General features: G+C 41.6%; 2 protein-coding genes across 6 annotated transcripts in view; one reads left to right on the forward strand and one right to left on the reverse strand.

Annotated features, from left to right (window-relative positions):
* Positions 1 to 853: 853 nt before the first annotated feature.
* LOC116320760 (poly(rC)-binding protein 2) lies at positions 854 to 14,625 on the forward strand. Of its 3 annotated transcripts, none has more exons than XM_031740463.2 (13): positions 854 to 1,045; positions 2,217 to 2,338; positions 3,566 to 3,589; positions 3,683 to 3,715; positions 3,844 to 3,960; positions 4,060 to 4,191; positions 4,308 to 4,436; positions 4,698 to 4,772; positions 6,085 to 6,126; positions 7,274 to 7,373; positions 7,861 to 7,913; positions 8,808 to 8,977; positions 13,313 to 14,625. In XM_031740463.2, the coding sequence occupies exons 2-13, from the start codon at positions 2,270 to 2,272 to the stop codon at positions 13,347 to 13,349; spliced, it is 981 nt and encodes a 326-aa protein (XP_031596323.1). In that variant the 5' UTR covers positions 854 to 1,045; positions 2,217 to 2,269; the 3' UTR covers positions 13,350 to 14,625. The 3 variants fall into 3 exon arrangements, with proteins under 3 accessions (XP_031596323.1, XP_031596324.1, XP_031596325.1); XM_031740464.2 differs by having other exon boundaries at positions 7,301 to 7,373; XM_031740465.2 differs by lacking the exon at positions 6,085 to 6,126 and having other exon boundaries at positions 856 to 1,045.
* LOC116320744 (mitogen-activated protein kinase kinase kinase 12-like) overlaps positions 13,379 to 20,942 on the reverse strand; it is a 28,649-nt gene continuing 21,085 nt past the window's right edge. For all 3 annotated transcript variants that reach the window (XM_031740439.2, XM_039612105.1, XM_039612106.1), the window contains exons 9-14: positions 20,673 to 20,789; positions 19,933 to 20,070; positions 19,139 to 19,847; positions 17,197 to 17,264; positions 16,765 to 17,065; positions 13,379 to 16,629 (exon numbers count right to left, since the gene is read on the reverse strand). In XM_031740439.2, the coding sequence (XP_031596299.2) occupies positions 16,543 to 16,629; positions 16,765 to 17,065; positions 17,197 to 17,264; positions 19,139 to 19,847; positions 19,933 to 20,070; positions 20,673 to 20,789 (1,420 nt within the window). In that variant the 3' untranslated portion in view covers positions 13,379 to 16,542. The remainder of the gene's footprint in view (positions 16,630 to 16,764; positions 17,066 to 17,196; positions 17,265 to 19,138; positions 19,848 to 19,932; positions 20,071 to 20,672; positions 20,790 to 20,942) is intronic.

A 20,942-nucleotide genomic window follows, 5' to 3' on the forward strand; every position in this document is an offset into this window, starting at 1 on the left:
CAAGGAGCAGAGGTAGTGAATTTAAATACCTGGTGTCAACCATCCAGAGTGAAGAGAGTGCAGGGAGGGTGGAGTGGGTGGAGACCAATGTCAGGGATGATTTGTCCCAGAAGGATAACAGCAAGGGCAAATAGAAAGGTTTCCTGCAATGATGTCTGGTAGACAGGAGGCAGAGTTGAAGATGCTCTGAAGGTTTTCACTGGGATTTAACCAAAATGAGACAGGATTAGACGAGTGTATCGGAGGGACAGCTGAGTTTAAGCAGTTTGGAGAAAAAGTCAGAGAGGCAAGGCTGACATGGTGCAGAGGAGGAAGAGTGGATATATTGAATAAAGGATACTGAATATGGAGCTTCCGTGCAGAAGGAAGTTCATACAGAAGATTCATAGGTGCAGTCAAGGAGGACATGCAGAGGGTGGCGTAAAAGAGGAGGATGCTAGGGATAGAGAGAGATGGAGGCAGATGATCGGCTGTAGCGACCCCTAAAGGGAGCAGCCGAAGAAGAGGAGATGAAGGAATATCACGCCCTCTAGCGGCTCCTTAAAAAGTATTTTATTCAGCTTTTAAATCTGAATAGATTAGAAAGTACAAGAAATCTGAAATATATCTTAAAACTTTTTCTTTTAATTTATATAAACAGATAAAACACGTAGACAATCTGTTATTTCCATTAACTGGCTTTTCGTTTTCAAAACTAATTTAGCAATGCACTGTATTGCATAACTCTTATTTTTTAAATTATATCCTTTCATATAACCTGCCATGTTGTCGCAAACTGTCCCACGTTTTGTCGGGGCGTGCTTTACGAAAAAAATAGGTCAGACTCGGGGAGGAGTCGGGGTTTGTGATGGGTGAAAGGGGAAAGTTCAGAGGTCACAATTTTGTTGTCTTTGTGTAAAGGAGTGGAGCTCGATCTCACATCACTCTTCCCTCTTCCCCGAGTCCTTTCTAAACTCTCCCCCGGGTTTCTACCCTCCCGAACCTCTCCCCTTCTACCCTTACAACCCCAACCCTCCCCCCGATCACCTATCAGCGCACGAGTCAGGTGAGTTTGATTTCGCTGTTTGCTCTTTTTATATTTGTTGTTATGATCAGAAGTCGCGGAAAGAAATCGCGCCCAGCAGTTAGCCGCGGCTCGCTCAGCGTGCTAACAGGCCGCGTGATGATGAGCACGCAGTCTCCGTACTGACTGAGCTCAGTAGCTTAGCTAGTCAAGGGGGGAGTTTTATTTTAATGTCTCCTTTATGGGCATGTTTTGTCGTCTTTATCGCCTGCACTTGATTAAAACTGGACCAATCTACCTCGCTATGAATACCACCGATAACTAGCCAGCTGTTTGTAACGTTGACGAATTAAGCTAACTAGCTAGCTAAGTAGCGCACGCATGCTCCATTCATTTTTCCAGCTCGACCACAATGCTAAGTGGCTAACAGGTTCACAACTAGTTTTTAATAGTTAAATGATTTGAGTTTAACTAAAACAACACGGCCAAAGTGTGCCACTAAATGTCTTGTTTTTCACACGGAAAATTGTGTGCGTGTTTTATGAAATTTAGGTCCGGTTCGTGATGAGCGTGTCCGCATGTTTGTTGATAAACTTGCATAGCTAATGATTAAGGCATCGTTAGCGTATAAGCTATATGTGTTTTAGTTGACATCGAGGTTTTTCCAGCGTCTGTTTAGAGTCACATAAGCAGCATTCAGATAGTTGGAAGTAAATTCACCTACCCCGGGGAATCTAGTAAAAGACCTTGGCCATATTACTCTGATTCATCTTAGTACGCATCAGTATTCATAAGCATTAAGGTTAGCATATGCTATCTCCCAAATTTATTGTGGACTATTTTTTTCGAATCCTCTAAAGTCACGAAGTGGAATTAGTCTTTTTCAAATGTCACACAAACACAATATGTTTGGAACTTTTTTTTATCAGGCCGTATTCAATCAGCCAACAGATTTTGTGAAATTTCAAAATTTAATGTTGTGAGTTGGTATAATTAGTAAGATAATTGCTTAGTAAGATGGGTGAATGGGATCCACGGGCCTTTAAACACATTGTGAAATGTAACATTAAATAGCGAAATACTTGGTATGCTTATTTACCAGCATCTTGGAACAGTATTTTACATTATATTTGTCTCATTTATTGAATGGCAGCTCAGTCTTTCTACATCATATTTCTAGTTTAATGTGTCCATGTTTTTCTGTGTTCCTCAGATCCATCTCGGTGACCAAAGACCTCAGTTCTGTACTGACCTGCAGTTGCAGTCATGGACTCCGGTGTGATTGAAGGCGGGCTCAATGTCACCCTTACCATTAGGCTGCTCATGCATGGCAAGGTGAGGTCATCCATCGACTGCCTGTGTCTGCATTTGATAGCGTATGATGTTTTATTTATGAAAATTAAGCCTCCCCCTGAGATATACTGAAGGCAGGGACATTAGTAGGATGACTAGGGATATTGCCTCAGTGTTACAATCCTGTATACCAAAGTAAGTGTTTTCACTTATGACTCAGCTTTAGTTTCTACATTTAAAATCTCCTGTTTAAGTGTTTGCTGAAATGATATTACACAAATATATTCATGGCATCACTGTCCAATGTAGTAAAATCTAAAATCGGTAAGCAGAAAATTGCTAATTTCACTAATCCATCTGGCTTTTTGACAGTGCAAAAGCCACACGTGGTATCTCTTGGGTCCCAGAGTAGCCTGTTTTTATTTATTTATTTTGTTTTTAAATGGTGGTTTAAAATGCTGGTATGTCATGTTAACAAGGAAGACAAAAAGATTTTCCAAAAACTTTATGCTACCACATTTGTGTGTGTGTTCGCATTGCTTGGCAAAGCGAAGGATTATGGATATGCCTATGCAGACATGCTTGCTTGCAGTCCTTGAAAAACCAGCAACATGTAGCGGGATGGTTGTGATGATATGCGTAGGTTGAACGTGTTATGTTCTGACTTGGGTCTTCTCCTGCAGGCTGAAAAAACCCAACAACAGCAGACACGAGAATAGCCCGCAGGCTGGTTGTTCCACATATTTTTAACACTGCCACCTGGTGACAGTAAACGCCTACAACATGTAGATGATGGTCTGCAAAGCTGCGCCTATGCTCTGCATGGGGCCAACTCACAGTCTGCTCCTTAACTTGTAGCATCTTACAGCAGCCTGGAGAAGTGTAAGAAACCTACAGATGCTGTGTGCTCGTTGGCCTCCCGGATCTCATTTGTTGAGTATGTGGAGGAAGACCGGACATACAAATGTGGATGTTCATGATGGATCAGGCCAAATGTTCTAAAGACGATTAGATGTAGTAATTTTAATGATCAGCAGGAGATTAATGAAAAATCCATAGTTATTTAATGACAGTGACAACTGAGGATTTAATAAAGGAATGAAAGTAATAACCTTTTGTGTCTGCGGGTGAAACCCTACAGACATGTCTCTAAATTTATTTATTTTTAATTCCCTGATAAGCTAAGTAAACCATGTCTTGAGAGCATTGAAACTCTGTGGTAATAAAAGGCAAATTCAAGCTAATAACACATGATCTTTCCTTTTTTAGGAAGTTGGAAGCATTATCGGGAAGGTAAGATGCTGTTTAAATGAACAATTTTCATTTTCAGTCATCGAAGAACTGTTGTTAAGTTATACTAAATTTGTCTTTATTATCTCCAAATAGAAAGGTGAATCTGTGAAGAAGATGAGAGAAGAGGTGAGGTGTTTTACACCCAGCTTTTTTTGTATATAGTAGCAAACAGTAATATGTAAAGTTACACTTACTAACAGGCTACAAAAGGCTCCAGATCACTCATTTTATTCTTTTCTTTTCTTTGTTTGTAGAGCGGAGCTCGCATCAACATCTCAGAGGGCAATTGTCCTGAGAGGATCATTACATTGGCAGGTCCAACCACTGCCATATTTAAAGCATTCTCCATGATCATTGAAAAGTTGGAAGAGGTAGAGTGCATTTTTTCCTGACCTCAGAGAGGAATATAGCGATGACTAGTCCAGTCAGAATGTGAATTAACCCAAATGTTTTGTTTTTTTGTTGGTCAGGATATCAGCAGCTCGATGACAAACAGCACAGCGACCAGCAAGCCCCCGGTCACCCTACGCATTGTGGTGCCTGCCAGCCAGTGTGGCTCGCTTATTGGAAAAGGTGGATGCAAGATCAAGGAAATTCGAGAGGTGTGCACTACAAAAACTGTATTCTCTTCAACCTTAGCCAACTGTCACCTTTCTGCTTTAGGTTATAAGGCAACACTTGTCTTTGCATCTCACTTTCTTTCATTTGTGTATTTCAGTCAACCGGTGCTCAGGTACAAGTGGCTGGAGACATGCTCCCCAACTCCACGGAGCGTGCCATCACCATTGCTGGCACTCCCCAGTCGATAATTGAGTGCGTCAAGCAGATCTGTGTGGTCATGCTTGAGGTAAGCAGCGAAGCAGATGAAGTGGCTGTTGTTCTGCTGTATTGTAGTCGTTTCAGATATGATCTCTTGGCTTTTCAGCTGCTGTTTATTAGGCTCGGATAAGAGTTTATGGTTTGAGCTGATAATATTGTATATATAAAAACGCAGATACTGTTACACTGCAGCTGTGTTTAATCTGTATTAATGATTATATAAACAGATTTAAAACATTATGATAAAATGGATATCAGTGTATTAACAGATCCTTTGTCTTTTGTACAGTCTCCCCCTAAGGGGGTCACTATCCCCTACAGACCCAAGCCTTCAGGATCACCCGTCATCTTTGCAGGCGGACAGGTACATGCGATACTTTGGAGGGAATCAGTAGATGCCAGAGTTTAGTTTTTTTTGTGTGTGTGAGATATTTGATTATAGATTTTGTTACATACTTGGAAAATCTGATTTGTGATGAAAGGATACTTAAGTCAGAAGAACATGAAAGGGGAAAGATCATGAAAAGCAGGTAAAAGAGCAGCTTGGATGGATTTAGGTTAGAAAACGGTATCTGTGCTAATTTTTATTTTTATTTTTTTTAAAGCCATACACAGCAGACCTAGAATAAAGATTTTTGTTTCGGAGCCTTGAATTTCCTCCCATTTCCCTGGAGCTTTTCATTGTTTTGAGCATCAGGTTTCAGAAGTGAGGTGGCCTATTTCCTACTAATGTTGGTCTGAACCAAAATGCTTTCTGATGCTTGTTGGCCTAACATTACAAGCTCTTTTTATCTTACTAAACACCTTTTTTATTTCTTTTGATAAAACAAAATCTCTCCTTTGATTTTCCATAATTCTCCTGTAACGCCTCTAAATATTTCTTTTTTTCCTAGAAATGTGGAGACTTTGGACAAGGAATACATTTTGATCATTTTGATACTTATTTTAATATTATCCCTTTGGCTTTCCCTGACTTAATGCAAGCAATTTTATAGCATTTTCCTTGGTTTTTAGGTCTTGTTTGATGATTAAAATCTTGAAACAGAACACACTAAATCTTCTAGGTTTACTTATCGACCTGTTAGGAGATTTGCAAACCCTAGTTTTTTGAATTCTTCTTCTTCCTTTTTTCCCTAATATTTATTCTGTACTCATTCCCAAAACCTGCTGGCTGAGTAGTAATGGGTCATAATTGTCTTACCATAATATGTAACATGCCTAAACAACACACTGATTCATAAGTGTTGTTAGTAACTGTGACTTTATGATGGGGGAAGAGACATTGATGAGCTAATTAACCTTCCTGTCGTCAAAGTGTGACTACAGTAGTTACATTTAGTTCCATCTCTAGAAGGATATCTGGAAATTAATGTTCATGATTTGTTTCACATTTGGTTGTGAGCAGGAACAGTCTGTGTGGACTGAAAAAGGAGGATTGTATTTAGCAGAAGGCCCAGAAAATTGGCTCTTTCCCACAACAGACTCTGTGACAAGTTCCCAGATTGGGTTTGGTGACGCTAGACGATGAAAAGTACTGTTGGCTTTTCAGGCCTCAAACAAGGCTTTGATGTGTTTTGAGAGAGATTTGTTTACCAAGAGTGTTGTTGCTGGAGAAATGAGCTGCCCAACAAAATCAGATGTGAGGCCTATGAAAGCTTTGTTTTCATTTGTTTCAGGCATATGCCGTACAAGGACAGCACGCAATTCCACAGCCAGATGTAAGTGTATATGACCCCCCCCTCCCCCCCCACCCATAATTACAATATGTACAGCTGCCCACCTGCCCCCACCACATTTTACAGCCTGTAATTGTAGCTGAACCTGCCCCTGTTTATTATTTTACCTTACGCTGATGTACTATTGTTAGTTTTTCTATGTAGATCATACATTCACTGGTGATTGGTTGTTCTTTAGACAGACATTTGTTTGTTGGTCCAGACTCTCCACTGTTCCATGAATTGTAAACTGTTCCTGCTGCTCACTTTTCTGTCTTTTTCCCTTTTGTGCTGTCTTGTTTCACGTGTCTGCTTCATTAATCTGTCCTAGATAAACGTACTGTTCTCTCCTTTTCCCCCCTTCATAATTACTTTATACAATGGCCACTTGTCGCTTGATTCAATTAATCTTTCTCTCTCTTTTTAATGAGTTCCATCAGGACCATTGGATGTGATAGACTGTATATAATTAGTCATACCTGCCACTGAGTATTGGCATCAGCAGAGGGAGGTACCAGCCAGAGACAAAATAAAGACTTGTAACAGTTATACAGTTTAATTATCCTTGATTAATATTATTGTTGTTGTTATCATTATTATTATTATTATTATTATCATTGTTATTGTTGTTGTTGTTACATAATGAGTTAGTCATTGCTCACTCTGGCAGTTTTGGCTCATACGCACATAATCGCTTCCTTAGAAGTTCCTGTACAGGTGTAGTGGTGCTGCTGGTACAGAGTCATGCTAAGATTGTCAGTTTATGTTCAGGTGTGTACTGTTGCTGGTTAGGAAATCACCTGCATATTGGGAACGTCCTCCCTTGTGTATTGTGACTTTGTCCTGACCCTGAAGACTACGAGAAAGCTTTACCAAGAGATGCAGCCTGCTCTTTGGAGGAATACCTATGCGGTACCCTACATAGACAAGCCATAATCCACATTGTCAGACACCAGTGAGCTATGTAGTAAACTTATGAAAGGATTAGAGGTCCTCACATCACAAAATTAAGTGATTTGTGTGAAATCTCCTTGTAATCTCTGTGTATCTGTCTTTACTGATTGTTATTCTCGTTCTGTTTTCCCCCCTCCTCTTCCTGTGTTTTCCATTTCCTCCGTCTCTCTCCCTGCCTTCTCTCTCACTCTCACAGTCTTCCTCTGCTGCTATCTCTCCACAGCTCACCAAGCTTCACCAGCTGGCTATGCAGCAGAGCCCGTTCCCCATTGCACCAAGCAACCAGGGATTCACTGGTATGCAGCGCAGCAACGCCCAGGGGCTTTGAATGCAACATTTTAACTGCTCGGTCTTTAAAATTCCCAGGTTTACAGACCAAACACAGAACGTGACAAAACACACATTCACACATCCTGTACTGCTAAACTAGATGTAATGACAGCTGTTGGTGGTTGTGATGACACACTGAACACACTGATGGCATTTCTCACGTTTGCAGAAAAGCAGCTGACATGTGGAAAGCCCCATGTGGTCTTTTGTTTTTTTTTCTAATCAAACATCTTAATTTTTTGCCTTTTAACAAATCGTTTCGATCTTGAGTCAGTGTGAGTTCACTGTGTCAGTAACATAGCATAATTAGCTAATCAGTTCATTGCAAATTGATATTGGTGACTTAAAAATTATCATAATTACAATTTTACCTGCTTTATACCTCATGTATCTTAAGTACCTTCTCTTTATCAACTTGGTTCGTTTACAGCACTTTCATGTTTTCTTTGTCAGGGATGGATGCTTCTGCTCAAACCAGTTCCCATGAGATGACCATTCCAAATGATGTAAGTCCTTCAGGAAGTGAATTTCATCCCAAACACTATTAAAAATAACACTCCACGTTGGTCAGTGGAAGCATCATTGGTTGTGTCTGAAGACTAGAAAGACTTTTTCACACATAATCTTTAAATTTTTATTATTTTTTTTTTTTTAATTTCTCGAATGCAGCAACCTGCAGTAAATGGTCCTGCTCAGGCTCATTTTTACTGTCGTTAGGGCTGATGGGGTTGCCTGGGTAGATCGGGCAGGGTTTGCATATGACACCCACTTGCTGTAGGTTAGAAATCTGCATTTTCTGTTAGATGTACCAGAAACCTCCTGACCACCTGGACACAAAGTTTAAGAATTACGAATTTTAGTCATGTGAACAAGGAGAGTATCACAGGACTCTATGCTTTCCTGTGAAAAACACCCTTACAGCTTCCATGGGAATTAAGAGGCTGAGGAGCAGCCAGTAGCTGATAATCAAAGTGTCAAGCATGAGTCTACCATGAACTCGTCTGAATACCAAAGTTTTCTAGAGTCAAATGTTGAGGCCGTCTGTCTGACGGATAAAGCTTGGCCAAATGTGCTTCGTACAAGCACGGCAGTAAATCTACAACAAGAATGGCTGAAAAAGAAAAGAATTGGTGTGCAGTGGCTCAAAGTTTCAACCTGTTGTGGCAGCACCTTAAGAAACTTAAGAATTGCCATAAACTTTGATTAACTGAAGCCATGTTGTAAAAAAGAGCAGGCCAAAAGGCAGAGATGAAGTCATAAAGAGAGCGACTGCTTCCAAGTTACTGCTGCTAAAAGTGAGAAGGCCCTGCTTAGACACACATACGCATAATCGCAGCGATCAGTCATCTGCATCTCTCTCTTTACTTTTTTTTTTTTTTTTTTCTTTTCCCCTCCACTAGCTTATTGGGTGCATCATTGGCCGCCAGGGAGCCAAGATCAACGAGATCAGGCAAATGTCAGGTGCCCAGATCAAGATTGCAAATCCAGTGGATGGATCGACCGACCGCCAGGTTACCATCACAGGCTCGCCTGCCAGCATTAGTCTGGCGGAGTACCTCATCAACGCCAGGTGAGATAATAAAGAAAAGAACTTTAACTCCAGATGGGTAATTGATTCAGTCATGGGCTTAGTTTCACTTTAAGTCGACTTATTTGTCTGCACCGGGGTGGTTTACTTGAAAATGCAGGGGCTAGATGTAAAAGTCAGGTCACTTGGGCGTGCCTGAAAGATGATTTTCTGTTTAAATGTAATCATTCGGCACGTTTCACTTCACCTAATGTCGCACAGCTACAGTAATTCATGAATTGAAAAGCTTTTACTTTGTCACACAGCTTGACTGCATCCACTCTTACTCTTTGGATTTATGTGCAGATGATTGATTGTAGTGATTACTGGCTTTTCTTTTAACTCCTGCTAACCATCACCGTGGTGTTTGCTAGCTCTCTGTCAGTCTGCACTTGTGTCGATTTCTTTTTTCTGTCCTTTACTCCCACACTGATCCATCACTAGAGATGTTATTTATTTTTCCTTGCTGATCTGTAACTGATGCTTTCTGTCTCGTGTTTTGGTCACATCCCTGAGTGATTTTCCCCCTACACCCTACCCCATCCCTCCTCCTGCCCCTATCCCCCCCACCCATTGCTCACCAGCCTGCCCTGTGACCCATCCCGACTGTGTTGTCCCTCTCTCCTTGTCTCTCTTTCTACAGTGTAGAGTCCTCTAAACCTCCTCCCTCCTCCTCCTTGAACCCTGAACAGACCAGCCTGTGCCCTCCCTCCACCTCTACTACTACTACTACTACCACCACTACTACTACTACCACCACCACCTCCTCTGCTGCTACCTCCTCCTTCTCTTCTTCCTCCTCCTCCTCTTCCTCCTGTGTGGTGCCCCCCACAGCCTCCATCCCTCTGTCCTTGTTGGCTCCAGGGCCTCCTCCTCCCTCCTCTTCTTCCTCCTCCTCTACCTCCTCCACCGATTCCCTGCTCCCCAGCTCTCCTGCCTGTGTGTCGAGTCTCCTCAGTCTCAAGCCCCTCCCTCTCCTGGCCCTCCATGTTGTCAGCGGGGCCAGTAACCCTGCACACCCAATTCCCACTGAGCCCAAAATTGCCTCAGAGCTGGGCTCCAAGTCTAAAAGGCGAAGGCTCTCCCCTTACTAACCGAGGAAACATAAGTCATCTACTACTGAAGTACCGACAATGCTCCTTATTGTCTGTACCTGCACTTGCTTTTGTATCTGGCTGTGCCATGCCACGCTTACTACCGAACAGCCCATTGTTACAAAGCCAGAAAGATGGTCGACGACGCCATATTTCTAAGATAGATAATCTGTAGCTTGACTTCACTCGTCTGCTAAAGAAATGACATGTTGAGTGCATTATATTTTTGAACAACTTTGAACTTAGCATGGACAGGGAATTATTTCACTGATTAACTGAAGCATTTCTCTCTTTGTGTAAGCTCTGCTCAGGTAGCGGCTCTCTTTAAGATGTCACATTGTATTTATGAGAAGTTTTCTTGTAGTGAATTTTAAGTGACTGTTGTTAGCTGTTGTAATGGATTGCATCTTGATGACTTTGTTATAATTATTATTATTATTATTTTTGCTTATGTAAGAAATTAATTCAAAGTACCCTCAGGTATCAAAGCCACCAAATCATCCTCTTGTCATGTTGGTACAAATACAAAAACGCCCATCTGCTTTAGCTTAAAGCAGCTGATTTAGCAAATCATGAAAGGAATAATTTGATCTTTTAGGGAATATCTGGTCACCTCCTTGCAAAGAGTTGGATGGGAAGACCTCTAGCCCTCTCATTAATGTTGTATGAAGCAAACTCTGTAGCCAAGAGTTCCTTAGACTATTTTATCTTATGGTAGAAATGACAAGCCCGACTCTACATAAATGATCAGCCTAGTTCATTAGCTGATTTTTAAGAAAGGAAATTCACCAATATGTAAATATTAGTTTCATAGCTGTGATATTTGCAGACGATATTGTGATCTGTAGGCAGATTCGGTGGAGGTGTGCACTATGCAGAAGAGGAATGAAAGTCAGTAAAAGCAAGACGGACATGAAGACATGTAGTGAAGGTAGATGACTTTAAATACCCGGGGTCATCCATCCAAAGCAACAGACGAGGGAGGTGAAGAAGAGAGTGCAGGCGGGGTGGAGATGAGTGATGAAAGAATAGCAGCAGGCGTGAAAGAGAAGGGTTAGAAGGTGGCAGTGAGGCCTGCTGCGATGTACGGTTTGGAGATGTTGAAGATGGAGCTTCCATCAAAAGAGGGAGACGACAACGAGGATTCATGGATGTAGTGAAGGATGACATGCAGAGGCTCGGTGAGGATCCCGGGGATGGGGCAAGATGGAGGCAGATGATAGATTATGAACAGTGTTGGGGAGTAACGGAATACATGTACCGCCGTTACGTATTCAGAATACAAAATATGAGTAACTGTATTCCGTTACAGTTACCGTTTAAAAAGGTGGTATTCAGAATACAGTTACTTTGTTGAAATAAATGGAATACACGGCGGTACTTCCCTGTTTCATATTGTCGCGGGTCAGGACTGTTTGGGTTTGTTTGACAGCTACGTTCTGTTGTTCCAGGCGGCAGCGTTACGGTTGCCATGGTTACAGGGTGACGCTCTCTCTCTGCGTGTTTCCTGGGTGAGAGAGCGCTTTTTTTGTTGTTGTTGTGCTAAGCTAAAGGCAGAATGCTACAGGCATGGCCCTAAAGCATGTAGCCTGATGGGCAGTGTAGTCCGTGCTGCAGGAGAATGGACTACCATACCCGTTATGTGTCTGTGAGCGAGGGAGGAGAGAAAGGAAAAGTCAGAGCTGTCACGGAGCAAAAACGGGAGCTGGAAGCATGTAAATATAATAATAACCACAGCAGCCAAGAAGAGTGCCTGACGAGCCCAGCTGTAAGTAAGCTATTAAGACTCAACTGTACACTGTGTTCGTGTTTTCCTCCGGAAAAAATAAGTTCCGTTGGAGAAGCCTTTCAACGCCTCTCTCTGTCTCCCGCAAGCAAAGTTGACCCAGACAACAAAGTAAAGCTAGTTTTCGGCTACCAGCCCGACACGAACCCGACGTATTAGCCAGAGGTCCCTTTACTACGTTTCGGAGCCGCGGACCTTCAGTAACAGTAATAAATCACAGCAATAGGACATTCATGTAGTTGTAAACAGCATGATAATATATTAAGTATTCCAAAGTATTCAGAATACGTTACTCTCATTGAGTAACGTAACGGAATACGTTACAGAATACATTTTGGGGCATGTATTCAGTATTCTGTAGTGGAATACATTTTAAAAGTAACCTTCCCAACACTGATTATGAAGGTGAAGAAGACTTCACCTTCATAACGTGAAGTGTCACTGCTTTCCTTTGTCACACAGAGCTGTAAACGAGTAGCTTTGGGTCTTAGAAAAATAAGGCATTAGGCAGGCTTTGATCTCGTCGGCTAGTCTGCAGACTCGGTCTTCAGGGGCAGCCGCAAATTATTCAGGGCTTCCGCTGTAGCCACATGGGCCAGATAGCAGATAACAGTTATCCGGTTCAGCATTTCCAGTTCTGTGTGCCTGTAATTGTTTACAAATGCAGATGCATTTTAGACTCCAGGCCTCGAGGGCCGGTGTCCTGCAGCTTTTAGATGTGTCCTTGAACCATCACAGCTGATTTAAATGGCTAAATTTCCTCCTCAACATTTCTTGAAGTTCTCCAGATGCCTGGTAATAAACTAATCATTTGATTCAGGTGTGTTGACTCAGGGTGTTATCTAAAACCTGCAGGACACCAGCTGTTGAGGCCTGGAGTTGACCTGAAGTTGAATTGGCTGTTCACATTACATTTTGGGAAAAGCAGTCCTCCTTTTTCTCATCATAGAGACTATTTACATGCATCCACAGCCTGTGGAGACTTTATTTGGCTTGTGAAACTTGGGCTATGAGGGTATCTGAGTTTAGTACCCTTCATATATTCTTCATTGTGATCTGGTGGTTGCAGAGAGTCGGGCTTGCGGTTTCCTCTCAGTTGCAGTTTTTGTACTGTGCAGAGTTTCATTTAACCTAGAAGGGCCGTATCAAGTGGCACCAGAGTGAATCATCTCATCCAACTCTTGACCAATTCTTTAACGCAGCTCCATTTGCAAACCAGTAAGTTTGATCAGCTGTTGGTTAAGAGACCCTCTCACTGACAGCAGGAGCTCAAACTGAACATCTAATTTTTGGTTTTCTACGTGTAATCATAATTTTCCTGCTAAATGAATCCAGATGATTTTATCATAGTAATATATATAAATGTACATAATGATATTGTTGTTTATCTTGTCTGTCTGATTGCATGCCTTACTCTCTCCCTCCCTGCTCTCTGGGTGTCTCTGTCTGTTTCTCCAGGCTTTCCTCTGAGGCCACTGGACTGGCAGCCAACTGATAAGACACTGCATCTGCACTAAATCTCACTTTTATATCATCGGCTATGATTAAGCAGTCAATGCAACTATCCAAGTTAAGAGTTTATATATTATACTGCCTCTTCCTCATTTAAAAAAAACAAAAACAAAAAAAATTATGTCAACCGCCACTGATTTGATCCGCTGAGTTCATTATTTATTTTCTTTGTTTTGGTTTTAGTCATACAAAGCAAACGATTAGGTTTTAAATTCCCTTTTTGGAGTCGAGTCGGAGGTTTTAATGATTTGTTGTTTAGGAATTTTTCTTTTCTTGATGGATATCTCGCTCTCTTTTCCATTTCTTTCTTTGCCATCACAGAGACATGAGTTGGAAAAACTCTGAATAGACATAGATTTAGTTCTGTACAGTCAGCTTTTTTTTTTTTCTTTAAAAAGGAAAAGACAAAAAAGGAAAAATAAAAAAGTATCAAAAATAAGAATAGAGTGACTGTTTTATTCTGTTTATATACGCCCCACCCCCCTTTTTTTTTTCTCCTCCCCTCTCTGAGATCCACCTGTCAGTTTGTCCATTTAATACCTGTACTTACTTGCTTTAAATATACACAGCATTCTCCCCCTTTGTCACCTTTTCAATTGAAGTGCTTGTAACATGGATTGCACTTGTGTCACTGACGAGAACACGTAGCTGTACATGCACCGTCACTGATTATATTCGGTTATTTAGTAAATGTTCTAACACTCAGATGAATTTATCCAGATAATTTAAAGTGTGTATGACTACGCATGTCACATTTCTTCCCTTTACATGTCATTCCTAAACCTTCCCGCTCCTGTCCTGAGATCATGTGTTGATATTTTGCTGGGATGGGAGGTTTTGTTTTGTTTTTTTGGGATTTGGGGTCGGCTTAAGGGATTGGAAGCAGAGGGTTCTCCCTGCTGTTTTTGTAAAGACTGATTATATACTAAACAAAAGTTGAAATATTTGTTTTAAATGGAGGAAATATTTTTTTTTAACTACCAAAGTAGGGTGGTGGGAGGGAGGGTGAACTCCTGGACACTGATCTGTTAAATGTAATGAGGCTAAGAACTGAAATCACTGATGCTCTGGAAGTAGAAAGGGTTGTGAGTTAACACTAGTTTCCTGCTCTTTGCTCTGCTCAAGAATTTATTTTTTATTTGCAGGAAAGGAAAAACTTTTGTGCACGTTTATTTTTTTTCCTTTGAGACTGTAGACCTGGGTGCCACGTTGTTTAAAAAGAATACAGAAATAAAGATGTGAAATGCTTAAACCACAAACCCTCTCGCGAGTTTTGTCACCATGTGAAAGGAAAGTGAAACCACACGTTCGCTTTACAAGTTTGAATTTATTTTTAACGGCATTTCATTTTTTTCTTTTTTAAATATAGTTATTGTACAGTTACAATAATGCAGTATAAAAAGCCAACATTTAACAGGGTTGCTTTCAGTGAGCATCATGGGAAACATGAGTACCTCCACGATTGGACAATAGAGGGCAGTAGTCTTGCTTTTTGGCAACATTTTAATCCTGCAGGAGGATTTCTAGCTTCAAACCTTGGGGGGCACAATCTGTAAAATCTTTCTACAAATATAAACTGCAAAAGATAACCTGTCTCTTTCTTTCTTTTCAAAGATGAACAAAATAAGCTGCCTTTTTGTATTTTTAGCTTATAGAGTGTGACCTGATCAGTCATGGATTCATGGAATAACGTGATGTGCTGTTGTACGGTCAGATTGAGGCACGTGCACATTAAGGACATTTGCCAAGGAGAACAAACATCAGGGTTTTAGGTGTCACGGTTTATGACGCAGCCCTTACAAGAGTGAAGAATAGCCATTGGATGGCGAAGTTTTCAGCCGGAGAGGCCAATGATTATGTTCAGAGTAGACTATAAATAAAATTGGCCAAATTAAATGGGCATGAAAATGGCAACGTCTGGGTCCAAAATGTTCACATTTAAAGAGATAAATGATGTTGATGTAATGTTTCTGCCAGAGATAAATCAGTTACTGGACACGAACGGGTTTTTGCATAAATGATTTTCAGCTTCTAAAATTACCACGCTGTAGGATCTGTATTGGTGTTTCCTGTGCCTTCAGTCACTGGGCACTGGAGGCTATACATCTCTGCAGATGTTCTTATGTTGGAGCCGAGACACAGACGGCGTTTGACTTCAATAAGGTGTCCCTACTATTTCACTTGCATGCTTTTTCTCAATGCTACAAACGGGGGAATATGTTTTAAAATGACCTTGCATTTTTAAATACAGTAAACACGTGCGATAAGTATTTTTTAAAAAAGCTCATCTGTCCTAAAAGAACCCGGCTATGAGACCAGAGCAGACATATTGCTTTTTCCTTGTTCACATGTTTGTTCCTCCTTTTTCTGTTAGGATGCTCGGACATGAACAGCAGCTACAGTACATTCTACTACCGAGAGCTTTAGAAAGAAGTTCAAATAAAATAGTTCCACCTAATTAGAAACATCAGCACCTTAAATTATACAATCTCACATTTTAAAAATTTGTTCATTTTACATCCCATATTTACATCGATATTAAAACCAGAAGTAGAAAATGGAAACGTAATCTGTGACACGATATATAAATAAAAATGTAAACGACACAAAAAGATGTAAACATTGTTTTCTTTCTAATAAAATAAATAGTGCATAAGGTTTTTTTTAAGATAAAAAGTCAAAAGATTTCATAAATTATAAGTAAAAGGAGCGACACTGGTCGTCTCCATTAATCGTGACATTTAAAACAAGCCATTTAAATAGTTTCATGATCATTTTCATTAGGATGAAAATGAAAAACGGACGTGAATTATGACTGAGGACACGAAAACAATATGACAACAGACAGTGGAGACGTCGGCCTCTTTGATCGAAGCTTGTGTCGCTGAGGTGTCATTTGATGTGATTTCAGAGAACAAAAGGTGCTGTTGCTCTGTCAGCTCGGATAGTGTCCCAATTCACTTTCACATCCCCGTGCTGCATTCATCTCCAAGGGAAATGCAACTTTCCTTTTTTTTTTTTTGTTTCCTTAACCAGGATATGTGGTTTTTAAGAACACAGGGCTCAATTTCCTGCCTCTCTGCGATGTCCCTGATAATGACTCAGTTTCTTAGAGTGAAGGAGGTATTGAGAGGCCAGGTCTGCAGGTGGTGGAGTGGGTTAGAGGTGTTGGGTTTTCACCAGTTGGTTGGAGGTTGACTGGGGTCTGCAGTGCACGAATGGTCCAGTTCTGCACTGTCACAGTCTGAGTCATCATACAGGCCCTGGTTTGGAGGAAAATCAGGGGTCAGAAAATAAACAGATTATAGAAGGATAATTTATCATCTGCTTGCCAGAAAAGATGTTTGCGTATCTGACAGATATACCTCTCTACTACATTTCACCCTTTTATGCCTTACCTCATAATTGGGGTCATTTGAGGCGAGCTGCGTCTTGACTTGTTGCAGAATGGCTTCTTTTTCGGACAGACCATCGGAGCCCAGCTGAGTGGGGTCAGACGGGTCAGCAGGAATCTCCGAGCCCTGAGACAGCAGGTCGTCGCTCTTGTCGTCCAGTCGCTCGTCTGTGTTGGTGCTGACCACGTCGGGCGTACCGCTGTGGGAGTGGTCAGTAGTGTTGCCCTCCTCACCGTCCGAAACCGATAGGTTCTCTGAGCTAAAGGTCGACAGGGACTGGCATTTGGTGATGCTCACAGGCCGCCTGAAAGGGTACGCAATATGAGAATACACATTTTAATGAAAATCTGCAAGTATGTCAATAACCATGGCTAAAGGATAGTACATACACATACTGATACACAACAAGCAACGGTTTGAAAATGCAGTAACTACCGTCTCCTCGGCAGCTCCACTTCACTGTCCACTTCTCCTTCCTCTTCCTCTGATGACACTCCACGTCTCTGTGGAGAAAAAGTATTTTCCAATGTGCTGTAATTAGACTTAATTGAGCTGAGATGTCTGATAAGTCTGAGAATAGATAACACAATCTTTAATTGCTCATGCTATTCGGCTAGAACACATAAAACAGACATCTGAAGGTGCAACCACTGATATGTGAGCAGTCAGTGCACAAGAACCAATAACTGACACCAAATTCAATGGACCGTAATCCCACTGAATTTTTTACTTTTTACTAAGGTTTGAGTTTTTTGTGTTTGTAGTGTTTATCTAAATGAGCTACACCTAATGGAAAGAAGGAAGTTGCGCTCATTAATGAATACATCTAATCAGCCAATCCCATGGCAGCAGCTCAGGGCATTTGGGCCTGTCCAGATGACTTGCCGAAGTTCAAACAGAGCATCAGGTGACTTAAGTGACACGGTTTGAATGTGACACGGTTGTTGGTGCCACACGGGCTGATCTAAGTATTTCAGAAACTGCTGATTTACAGCGATTTTCCTGCACAACCATTTCTGCTTCAACCTGATAGGAAGGCAACAGTATCTCAAATATCCACTTGTTACAACCAAGCCATGCAGAAGAGCATCTCTGAATGCACACCACATCAATCCTGGAAGCAGAAGACCACACCATGTGCTAATTCCTGTCCAGTGAGATCAGGAAACTCAGGCTGTAATTTGCACACATTCACCAAAAATGGAAAATAGAAGTTTGGGAAAAAATGCTCCCACGCCTCAATTTCTGCTGCAATATTTGGATGGTAATGTCAGAATTTAGAGTAAACAACATGAAAGCTTGGATTAATCCCATCTTTACTGATCCAGCAAAGGCAGGATGGGGTGGGGGATATTTTCTGGGCACTTACTGAACCCCTTGTACCAACTGAACATCATTTCAATCCCACAGCATACCTGAGTATTGTTCCTGATTATGACCACATCCTCTGATGGCCGACGGCAGGCTCACGCACCGTGTCACGAAGCTCACATCATCTCAAACTGGTTTCTTGGACATAACAGTGAGTTTTACTGTACTCAAATGGGCTCCACAGTCACCAGATCTCAATCTAATAGGTGGTGAAAGGGGGGATTTGGGATGTGCAGCTGATAAATCTGCAGTAATTGTGATGCTATTATATCAATATGGACCAAATCTCTGATCAGTGTTTACAACACATTGTTGAATCTGTTGTGAAGGACAAAGAAACCCAATCCAAGACTAGAAAGATGTACCTAATAAAGTGTCCGGTGACTGTATATTGAGCTAAGTAAGGGGAGACATTATAGCTGAATAGGGAAGAAATTTAAACCAACAATATTAATGTGAAACCTCAAGTTTTTCCTGATGTAGTGTTCATGTACATAAATTCAAATATTTGGTATTCAAACGTAACTCTTTTCATCACTCAGTAAATCAGAAAATACTGTTTAAAACTGCCACAATGCAACCGTGTTTTAGGAAAAACTTCTATAAATGTAATTCTAAATTGTATATTAAAAAGCCCTTTGATAAACTATAGACAGAAACAAAACTGAAGCATTTCTGTGTGCCTCTGTGTAATTTAGGTTGAGATTTATGGCTCCGAGTATAAAAAAGAAATATGTTGAGATACAAGCTGTAGAGATAAATTTTGTGAAATTCAATGCACTGGCTGGAAACTAAAGTTCATCGGTAAAAATCTTACGTTCCCTACTTAATTACCTGCATTAAGAACTTTTTCTGAAATGAATTTCCATATGTCAAATAGAATAATTTCCTTTCCCCTATTCTGGTCACCAGTCCAAATCAGACATTTCCCTGCTGATTAATCTTTGCTTCCTATTAGAGCACAAGTTAAAATGATTTTGTGAAACTGGATCCACTAAATTCTCACCTGACTGCGTGTGACTGCTGCCCTGTAGAGCAGTGCTGAAGGCGTAAGCCGTTGACTTCTGGGCGAGCGTGTGATCACCGGCCCTTCCTCCTTCTCCTCACCTTCGTGGGTGACACGAGCGTTCCCGAGTGTGGACGCCCTGCCCGCCGCTGCTCCTCTGCCACAAGGGGAGTCAGGGCTACTGGAAAAAGGAATAGATGCCGCGTCTTCGCTCGGTGTGTCACTGCGTGGAGGCGTTTCTGCCAAGTCATCCCCCCCTACACCCACGTCAGGGCCCTGCTCTGGCCCATCAGTCCTTCTGCTCTCTTCCAGCCCAGCTGAGGCGCTCTGACTGCCCGCTCTGTCCAGCCCTGATCTCACCTGGCCTTTCCTCCGGCCCTCGACCTCCAGAGTGGTAGAAATAAGATCGGGACTGGAGGAGGACATCTTCTTGAGGAGAAGGTCATGCTGTAAGCCCCTGAGGGCTGCGCTGGGGTCTAGACGGTGCTTGCTGGGAACAGACGAGGTTGCATTGATCATTGCTAAAGACGAGGACAAAGTGGCTTTCAGCTGAGCCAGGTCGCCACTGCTGCCTTTTCCAGCCTTTCTGTAGCGGGGTTTTCCTCGGCGTGAGCGGCCGGGGGAGGTAGAGCCCTTGTTGGGGATTGTGACCTGGGTCATGGACGAGTCCAGCTTAGGGAGGATGACCTCTGACTTTAGTAAGTCTGGCCTGGAAAGGACAAACACAGACGAATGTTATTAGCAAATTATTGCTATATTAACTACAGGACAAGACATCTTCCTTGTCGCCTCACCTCTTGCTGTGTGAGGGCAGTTTCTGAGGTACATTGCGTTTCTTCATGAGTTTCTCCATGGAATTGGAGGAGGCTGACTGTCTGGTACTGTGATGCTTGAAGCAGCCTGGGTACTTCTTGTCCAGTGACTGCTCCCTCCTAATGTTTAAACACAAAGTCAATACCCGTTTAATGGATGTCACTGAGCATAAGAGAGCGGCCTATGACATGCAGTAGCCTTGTATGACTATATATGTAATGGCCACTTACTTCACATTACTTCACCGATGTTGATGGATTAAAAAGCTTTTAGGGTATTTTAATAAGTGAAGCCATCAATTTCTTAATTAATTTTCACTTTAAAGCAATATAGTGCCCTTGGTCTCATTTGATTTAAAACCTGATCGGGATATCAAAAATAGTCAAAGTGCTTTAATTCCACAGCACTTCACCGGTAACGTTCGAAACATGTTCTGTCAGAAAGAAGGGATTCGTACGGTAGCATAACAGCAGACATGCTCGCAAAACTATGGGAGGAGTCTGACTACTGGATGGACATACACTGTGCATCTGGAAGTCATGGCATAAGTCACTTATGACATGAAACTTTATACTCAGCCAGATACTTTAAAATGAACTGCAAGCGTCTGTGCCCACTACTTTAAAAAAAATATGGCCTTTTGAAATCAGAGGTTTCTTTCTGATGCACCCTGTAGTCTGCAATAAGAAAAATCTAAGAACAATGCAGTTTGTCTTCATACTTAAGCAGCTCCTTCTCTTTGATCTCCAGCTGCAGCATGATAGCATTCAGTTCCATGTAGAGGTTATTGGCTCTCTCCAGCTTCCTCTCGTAGTGTTCTCGGATGTCCAGTGCATGTCTGCGAGGGGAAGAAAGTAGGGGAAGGCTATAAATAGGCAACACTGATATTTACCTACTACACCTACTATGAAGATACAGATTTTAGAACTAGTTTAAGTATATAGAAACTCTGATTATCTACTCTACATTTTGCATTTACATTTTGTTTTCC

The sequence above is a fragment of the Oreochromis aureus genome, linkage group 5, assembly GCF_013358895.1.
Source record: "Oreochromis aureus strain Israel breed Guangdong linkage group 5, ZZ_aureus, whole genome shotgun sequence".
Lineage (NCBI taxonomy): Eukaryota > Metazoa > Chordata > Actinopteri > Cichliformes > Cichlidae > Oreochromis > Oreochromis aureus.

What these genes read in the sequence shown, in the direction of transcription:
- LOC116320760 (XM_031740463.2), top strand. Translation starts at nt 2,270, where the DNA reads ATGGACTCCGGTGTGATTGAAGGCGGGCTCAATGTCACCCTTACCATT. An exon ending in GGCTGCTCATGCATGGCAAG is followed by an intron (nt 2,339 to 3,565) that starts GTGAGGTCATCC and finishes TTCCTTTTTTAG; the next exon opens with GAAGTTGGAAGCATTATCGG. An exon ending in AGATCAAGGAAATTCGAGAG is followed by an intron (nt 4,192 to 4,307) that starts GTGTGCACTACA and finishes TGTGTATTTCAG; the next exon opens with TCAACCGGTGCTCAGGTACA.